The 9488-nt window shown below is 39.7% G+C and overlaps 1 protein-coding gene across 1 annotated transcript; it reads right to left on the bottom strand.

Annotated features, from left to right (window-relative positions):
• Positions 1–3125: 3125 nt before the first annotated feature.
• On the bottom strand, positions 3126–4515 carry LOC117784382 (splicing factor U2AF 50 kDa subunit). Its single transcript, XM_034622106.1, has one exon. The coding sequence runs from the start codon at positions 4447–4449 to the stop codon at positions 3145–3147; it is 1305 nt and encodes a 434-aa protein (XP_034477997.1). The 5' UTR covers positions 4450–4515; the 3' UTR covers positions 3126–3144.
• Positions 4516–9488: the final 4973 nt, after the last annotated feature.

The raw sequence follows: 9488 nt of genomic DNA, 5'->3' as shown, positions 1-9488 counted from the left end.
TCGCATTTATTATATTCGTGGCAAACAGTTCAAAGCAAACGTAAAAGCCAAACAAAAGTGCCGTCGTGCCGTTTAATGAATTTTTATTTGGGAACTGCCGTAGAGAAGTGTGGATGCCGCAACCTTCTGGTGCCCCTCTCCATGTCCCTTTTCGGAGGTCATAAAAAGGGTTCACAGACGATTTGCTCGAATTAATTGCGCTGCCATTAACGAAGCGAGTCAGAGACAGGAACGTCACTTGACAAAGCCCGTCTCTCCTCCCCTTCTGCCCGGTTCTACACCCTCTACAGTCATTCCGAACTTCCCCTTGACGAACATTTTCGCCGAAATTACGAGAATTTGCGTGTAATTTGTTTTCGCCTTTGTTCACTCTGACTGGGCGATAAAAAACGAGAAGAAAGAATTATACAAAAATTGATGTTTATTTATTTATCTGTATGTGCAGTATTTTTTTTTATTTTCATTTAGGGAGTTAGCAGGAAATGCAAATTGAATCGGGGTTAGCAATCGTGAATCTATAGCAACAGGTTTCAGTTAATTGAATATGCTTTTTCCTCTTTTTCACAGTTTTTTTTTTTTTTTTTTGTTTAATTTCCGTTTTGTGCAAACTTTTGTGAGTGGTCCCAATCAATTGGTGAGTTTATTTGTTATTAACCAAATATTTACCCTGTTGGGTATAAGCATCACAAAAGCATTTTAAATGGGCTTAATGAAGAAAGTTGATTGGATTGCTGGGGGATAAGGTCACTCAGAGTTTCGCTATACGAGTATAACCAGAAATTAAAGTGAATGCCAAAGTTCTTTGGCAGATTGTATCAATTTCCATAAAATCGTTAAGCCAAACTTAAACTCGCCTCGTTTCTTCTCGATGTTTTTATGGATTCTGTCAAATATTTCTTCATTAAAACCATACAAATTGATCAGATATTGTGTATCTTTAGCTGCGCATCAGATAACATAAATTTGTTTATCATTAGAACTACAAATTTTTGATGATTTCTTAATTTGTTTATTCAAGCAACTAAAAGATACATTTAGTTAAACGTAGATACATATCTCGTGCCGTTAAAACGAAAACCTTGTTGTGGGTGCTTCCAAAGTATCATTAACAGGCAGTTAGCTGAGAAGTCGAAGAGTTTTGAGATAGAAAAACGAATCGCAAATGATATTTGGATCAAAGCAAAGGCAACAAAAGCTACTTCAAATGATCAAATAAAGTGGTTGTATCCCTAGCTCTAGGTAGCTGCTTTTAATGGGCATCATCAAGATTACGCCCTCGAAATCAAGTTCATCCTGTAACCCATAATTATCTGCTACATCATATTCAAATTCTCGCCCCCAGACAATACAGGGGAATGAGAATGCAATTAAAGATGCGTAGAAACGTCTCGATCGACGAGTTCACTCAACTATTTATTTAAGAGTCGAGAGTCGAGAGTCGAGAGTCATGGATTTGATTTCTTAATTTCTTATCGCGTCGATTACCTAACATCCGACCTGGGCTTAAGTCATAAAAAGCGGTGCGGGCGACAATCCACAAGACAAGAGCCCTAACCTAAGACACCAAATGGTCAGCAATCAAAAAGACACAAAGAGAGAGACGGATAGAAAGAGAGAGAGAGAGAGAGGGGGAGAGAAGAGTGGAGCAGGGAGTGATCTTCAACACAATCCAATCCAGTTAATCCCTGGCATGGCAGCTGCATCTCGTAAAAACCATGGATGAAAGAGAACCCTTTTCTCAGTGACCGAAACAAAGCCAAACGATTTTTCCAGTTCCAACGCTTGGAATTTTTATTGTATCCGCATCTTTATAGGCGTTTATTAATTACCCATCGAGGCATTGATTTTCAGAGGAGTCGGCAATGCTTTTATCAAGACTCGAACACATCTACCTGAAAGCCTCTAAATGACAAAATCCAAGGCGTTGAATTAATTTGTGTCCAGTGGAATCGCTGAGTAAGTTCACCGCATTTACCTGTACGAGTATCTCTCCCTCTCTCTCTCAGTCTCTCTCCATCTCTTGGAGAGACTGTCGATAAAGCGTTTAGCTTAAGTCGTCTCCACTGATAAATCGCAGAACGGTTGAAGCTTCGCCGCGGCGGTTGCATTTCATTATTGATGACGGCCTGTCCGGCAAATGACCAAAATAAAGATAAGACTCGGCTCAAAACAAGACCCTCGAACCTGAGAAAATGCAACCGTTCGTCGCGATAAGCTCAGCTGCCACAATCTCTGCCTCTGTCTTCCATTCTCTTCACTCACATATTTTGGTATCGAGTTCGAAAATTTAAAAAGCATTAACATTGTGCTGTTTGGTCGTAATGAGCTGATTTCAGCCTTGAAGGTATTTCACAGCCCGAGTTGCGATAGGTGTGAATATGGTGAGAAATGCCAGCGATAAGGCGCAACTCTAAAATTTTTAATTAAGCATCTGTGCGAGGTAGCAACTTTTTTCAAGGCTTTAAGGATTGCACGTCTAATTGAATCAGTCTCTAAAAAGAGAAGAGGCGTGTCCTGCCATGCCCACCAAGACAGAGTAGAAGCTCTTCAATGGGGCCTTAAGCATATTATTTGACAACTGTGATAGGCGTGCTAATACCCTGTATCCATGATTATTACGAGTTATTTAACTAGAGTTGGAAAAATAATTCTTAACATAAGAATATTTACAGTATTCAACGAAATTGTTTTGACAGCGAAAGTTCTTCACATACTTAACTATCATTAAAAGAATTTTCATAGTTCCATCGCCTCATTTATAGATAATTGCAACTTAAAAAAAACGTTATTTTGGATACTTAAATTAAAATAACTGGTCGTTTGTAGTCGATTTCCGATAACAAACCTGATATTAAATTTTAAAGAGAAGTTATGAATGTCACTGGGTATTAATAAGTCGTGCAGCAGTAGCTTAGTCAACTTGTTTTGACAGAGATTAAATTCATAAGAGCAAGTCCTTAACTCAATTGAAAATGGCATCGAGCGAAACTTAAGCTTTTTGGGAATGAGTTGACCGACAAGAATCAAACTTCATAAAGGTATTGAACATGGAATTCCTCTTTTAACAACATTATTCCTAGACAGCTTAATTCATTTTCATCTGACAAAAAGAATGGCATAAACAATTTATCTCAGGTTGCATTTTTATTGAAATTCTCTGCGTTTGTATTTGTCGGGATCATAGAAGGACGTCATTACAATGCGTCCACTGAATTTGCGACCACTCAGAGCGTTGAGAGCCTTCTTGCAATCCTCGGCGGTCTCGAAGCGAACATAGACTTTGCCGCAACCGCCTTGAGGGGCTTCCCCGACGAGACGTGGAATCTTGAGGCTCTTCACCTTCCCGTACTTGGCGCATTCCTGCTTGATGTCCTTGCGTATGTCCTCGTACTCCTCATCGTCCATCAGTTCCTCGTACAGCACCATATTGAGCAGGCAGAGAATCTCAGTGGCCTGACTTGAGATGCTTTCCGGTGAAAATCCAGGCACCTGGACAACTGGCAACTGAGTGGTAACCAGACTTCTAACTCCGGCAATGGCACGTTGGACCACAAGCTTGCGATCTCCCAGTTGCATACCATTAAGTCCGGCAATGGCCTGATCCGTGATACCGTGATCCAGATACTCGCAGAAAGCGAAGCCTTTGCTTTGGCCCGTTACGGAGTCCTTGACCAGATTGAATCCCCGCAACTGGCCGAAGGTGACAAGCAGCTCCTTGACCTGCTCATCATTCAGACAGGTGGGCAACCCACCTACATAGACCTTGTGCTGTGAGTCCGGGACCAGGGCAGAGATTGCCATATGGGATCCCTTCACCGTGTTCGGGATGTCCAAAGTGGTCACGGAAGCCACCGGATGATAGTCATGAGGCCGTCGTATCTTCAGTATCTGTCCGCGATAATTGATGCCATCAAAGTTGATGGCCTGTGTGGCCTCCTCCATCGAACGGAACTCGAGGAAGGCGAAGTTCTTGTCCAGATTCGTCTGACAACTGAGCACAGACTTGCCATCGTGCAGGACTCCACCATTAGCCCGCCGGATCTGTTCATTGAAGAATGCCATCATATCCTCGTCGCAAGTACTAAACGGAATGTTTCCCACGTACAGTCGACGCGCCTGTCGCGTCACCGTCGCTATGGCCGCTGATTCGCCCGTTGGAGGCGCATCTGGGATGATTCTGGATGCGATCTGGCCACTCGCCTGCATTGCCTTGTACTGCACCGGCGTGAGATTCTCATAGCCACACGGTGCTATATCCCAGGCAGAGGATTTGCGACTCCTGCGACGACTAACCCTAGAGGATTCATTGTTTAACGAACTGGATTGAGACGGACGCTGCTTGGAACGGGAACGCGAACAGGATCGGGAACGGGAGCGAGAGCGAGAGCGAGTTTTTTTCTTGCGATTGTGAGAGCTCGATTGACGATTTTCCCTGCGATCACGACCCATACTGAAAATAAGAAACTTTTACAACGTGACGAAAACGAGATAAAAGTAATAAAGAGTTTAATTTTTCTGACAGTTGATGAAATCAAGACAAATGTCACTTTGATGAAGCTGACCAAGGTGTTGTCTCTTTTGAGGTCCCAAATGTTTGAAAGTTTGACAGCAGGCAAACATTGATTGCTACGAGATGACAATAGTTAATCGGACCTCAGCACATCGACAATATCATTTAATAGTAAATACTTCTTGAAGCTGACGAAGAACTCTCTAAATTCAAATTGTCAAAGTCTATTTAAGTTTCTACATCATAAACATTCCTCAAAAGTTTCGATTTACATATTTCCATCATGTTTGTTGAAATGCTAATTGGAATGCCTAAACAATTTTGTTGAAAGCCTCAATTAAGTCGTCCATCAATAATCGAGAATTTAATATTCGCTGCGAATTAATATAATAAGCTTGTATCTTTGGCCTGCAGATACAACAAAATATGAAAATAAAAATTAGCTGCGGGTGCAAACTCAATGATTTCATGCGAATAATCATCGTAATAATTTCTGTTAATATCACTAATAAATTATAATTGATGGGGAAAAAGGGGCCCGCAGGGGGCACTAATAGGGAATGTTTTCAAATGCGTGTGTCAGGCACAAAATTGGAGTCCCATTGTGTCTCCGCCATGTGTGGTCCAAGCTAGAAACTGGCTGAACTGAGGAGAGAGGAGAGAAGAGGAGAGGAGAGGAAAAAGAGGCTGAAGGCGTTCAGCATTCCAGGGAAACGACTTCATTTTGGTGGCGGACACTGAAAGAGTCTCAATTAATTCACAAAAGGCGACACAATCAAAATGTCAACTGACACGAAGATGTGCAGATGAGAAGGAGATGGAGAAGAAGATGAGAAGGAGTAGGATCCTCCTACACACACACACACACACACATTGTCGTGAATCAAAAAGGCATTCAATCGAAAAACTCAAACTGTGTGATAATTAATGTCCAGAGAATTGGGATCCCAAGGCATTTTAGGGTTCATGATCGCGTTGCGACTCAATGCTCTGTCTGGGGGTTCCAAATCGAGAAATCGAGTTTCAGGTGCCTCAATCCTAAGGATAATGATTGGGCCAGCAACCGTTTAATAGCTATTTGATGGCCAGACGCCGATCGCACAGATAGCCAAGATTTATAGCAATTTTAAATATTCCAATAACTTAATCCCAATTGGCAGTTGTAAAGTGCGATGCCACAGACAGAATCTCTGACGTGTAGTTTCATTAATGCTAAATTAAATGCATTTCATCGCTGTCCAAAAAGTAATTAATTCTCTTTACCAAGTGTTTGTTTTTTAGGTTTCATGAGCCACAACCAGTCCCGACTCCAGGTCCCATGACAAACGCAATTAATTTGAACATTTAAATTCAGGCAACGCTTCTGCAGACATTGACGATTCGACGATTCGACGATGTGACGATATGACGAAACCGCCCGAAATCGAAAATCGTTCTCAGCATTCTTTGATCGTTCGCTTCGATTTCGATGTTTTTGGTTCGTTATTATTGAAAGGCGATAAATTAATTTTGAAGAACAAAATATATTTTTGGGCATATTTGATAGGACGCTATAAAAATGCATAACAATGTGCTGAATGGAAATGAGAAACAAAACTCATTATAATGGATATAGCATATAAAATTAAATGGATTTCGGCGATATGAGGTAGTCAACTTACAAATTGACAACGTTTAATAAAGAAAGATTGATGAGAAGTAAATGTTATAGCAGATTCTATTTATAATAAATATTTAAGTATTTATTCACATTCACTGAAACTTTAGTTTCTCAATAATTTCATAAGAAAACGAGTTGAAATAAGAACAAGTACACAGCTCTAATTTAAGAGGCAAAGAAAATAAACTCTAAAATTACGTTTTAATTGAGGAATTTTTTGCTATTTAGTTTGAAATTTCATAATCACATTAGATAGGTTCACATAGTTATGGTTCAAATGATAATGGGATTCTTGGAAACTTATTTTTACCTCGTTGATGTGTTGTTCCCACACAATTTTTGCATTAGTCATTGGCAATCAGACCCAGACTCGGCCTGGTCACTTTTCAGACTCTAATGATATCTGTTTTATTGGTGTTGACGTTTCCTTTCGCTACCCATCGACATTTTTTCCGCTTAACCCGCAAAATTGATTTTTTGCAGCAAATGTTGTTGATATTTATATTTAAATTGAAATGCTCATAAATAAATAGTTGTTTTTTTTATTTTTATTTGATTTTGCAACGAGCAACTATCAAATGATATGTAAAGTTCTGACCACACACAGAGAGTGTTTTGTTGGGGGTTATGGGAACAACACGGATTGGTTTCTATTTAACCCCGGGGCAAATCATTATAGAAAGGGTCAAACCCCGAAACGTCAGAATGAATTGAAGCTTCGGGTTGCGGTTGTTGCGTTCCACGAAAATGGGACTTATTTTTTGTCAAACATTTGAGTACGAATAAAAAGTTTTAATGAACTGTTTGGTCAGTTAGTTTGGTTGGTAAGTTGGTTGGTTAGATGGTTGGTTGTTTGGTTGAATTGTTGGTGGATTATTGGGTTTTTTGGTTCGGTTCGGTTCGGTTCGGTTGATGTGTGTTTCAATTGATTTGTGGCCGCAGGCGTGTGAACGTGATTTTATTATCAAATATTTTATGCTGTTAGTTTTAGTAAATTAAATAAATCAACGGAGCAAATAGAGCAAACGATGACATGCAACATCCCCTCTCTCTTCTTCTTTGTTGTTGCTCATTTTATTTTTGTTTTTTTCGTTGAAATGTCAACAAGAATATTTCAATTTATTTTCTGATGAATCAACAGAAAAACAATTCGCAATGACATTTTCTTGTATTTCTGCTTCTCTTTTGTTTTCTCATTTGCTTATTTTTTGGGCTGCCCTTTGGTTCAGCTCTCTCGTATATATCTTTCGAGTGCATCCGCAACTACTTCAGATTACAGATTTCAGCATAACAATTTATTTTGATATGTATTTTTATGCAATTTCTCGACAATTTGTCGTCACTGCAACCGAAAGCACCCACCAAAAACAGTCTGAGCATCCTTCATTTCTTTTTTTGCGAGGAATTTGCATCATAAATTGTCAGCAATGTCATAAAACATTTTCTTTTTCTCCACTTTTTTCGATTTATTTTTTAGTTTTTTTTTTTTTTTTGATTTTTGTTTGTTTTTGGCATGCAACGTCAAAATCGCTGTTGTTGTTGCTTTCTATTTTATACTCGTATTATTCAATGTTTTGTATCTACATATTTTTTTGCAATCTGTGCTGCAAAAAATTAAAACTGAAGCGCTTTTTATTTCGAAAATTTGCAAATTGGAGGAAGAGAGAATTTCTAATGACGTTCCGGTGTCGGGAAGACGCTGAAATTATCTGCTTAAAGCTTTTGAACTTCTGACAGCGAAATGCGACAAAATGCTGTTAGAGGTAATCCAATAACATCCAGAGACAGAATCTTCAAGTTGTCTGTGTCTGCACACTGGTAATTGCATTTGCAAAGCTCACAAGCTGCTTTCAGCTTTAACATAAGTGAGGTTATGTTGCGTTGCTTTCCCTGATGTTGCTCAAGCTTATTTAATGCTCAACTCTGTAAAATTAATACATTAGATAATATTCCTTGTGATTTTCTATATATAATTCTTAATTTAATAGTTTACATATCTTAATATAAGTAAGGTTATGTCGCGTTGTTTTCCCTTATGTTGTTTAAGCTTATTCATTGCTTAAGTCTCTATAATAAACCCAAGCCATAATATTTCCTATTTATAATTCGGATTTTTTCTCAGCTTTAACACAAGTACATAACCTCTCGCGTTGTTTTTCCTAATGTTGCTTATTCATGGCCCAACTAACCCATAATCTTACTGAAGATTATCTATTCCCAAGTTGCTGGTAGCTTTAACATAAGTGAGATATGTAGAAAGGGAAAACCTTAAAGTTCACTAGCTAATATACCCATTCAGTGAATTTAATGGTGTCTGCAACACATCTGTACGCACTTTCATCCCCCTCTGCCCCCTTTGAACTCCGGCAAGTGCAAGTTCCCTTGTCGCCTTTGTTGGGGTTTCATTTCTCTAGCTGCATTTACAATATTTATTTGCTGTTTCTGTATTCTTCAACCCCCTTTCCCCCTTGGAAATTTAACCCTTGAACGCACTTCACAAATGATTTTCTATGCATTGTTGCTGTGGCTTCCCCCCAACTCGCCTCTCTCTTTCTCAACCGCCCATCAAAAGACTTTGCAGTTAAATTTATGTTTTTCCTTTGGCCATTATGTTCGAAATTGTTATAATTCAATAACGAAATTCCTTGGCTGGTCCCTTAACCGCACTCTTAACCTCACCCTCACACTCGTCATAGTTATCGTCATTGCTTTGTTCTGATTTCCTTTTCATTGCCCTCCGTCGTCCTCCGTCCTCCATCCTCCATCCTCCGTGCTCAGTTGTGAGGCAGACGCAGAATGCGTTAAAATCAATTCAGAATTTATGCGCTTTGGCTTGTAATTTATTTTATGAATGCTTAATAATCTGTGCACTGGGCAAATTTATGACAATTGCATGTTAATTGCCTACTTGGCGCCGATATGTCAGTCAAACAGTCACTGGGGGAGTGACTGGCGCCCAAGGGCAAGGGACGAACTACGCCCATGGTTAGCAGTCGCTGAGGGACGTTTGTCAGTGCGTTTTATTCTGTTTACATTCAATTTCATAAGTGGCAATGGTGGGGGAAAGGGGAAACTGATGTCCATTGTTGAGTGAACACCGAGCTGAGCTTTAATGCTCCCTCTATTCTACTCCCTATGTGGGAATCGGCGGGCGACAACAGTTGACATGCTGAGCACATTATTAGACGCCCTTTCAAGTTTACGATATCGATTCAAGCTTGTTCAGGGATATCAAAATAAATGGCTACCCAGGGCTTAGAGCTTTGAGTGGCGTCTGGGAATTGTATTCTTAATAAAAGCCGATTAATGGGCATATAC

Source organism: Drosophila innubila, assembly GCF_004354385.1.
Source record: "Drosophila innubila isolate TH190305 chromosome 2R unlocalized genomic scaffold, UK_Dinn_1.0 1_C_2R, whole genome shotgun sequence".
In the NCBI taxonomy this organism is placed as follows: Eukaryota; Metazoa; Arthropoda; class Insecta; order Diptera; family Drosophilidae; genus Drosophila; species Drosophila innubila.
The sequence above is the reverse complement of the archived record's forward strand: the minus strand, read 5'-3'. Positions and strand labels throughout refer to the sequence as shown.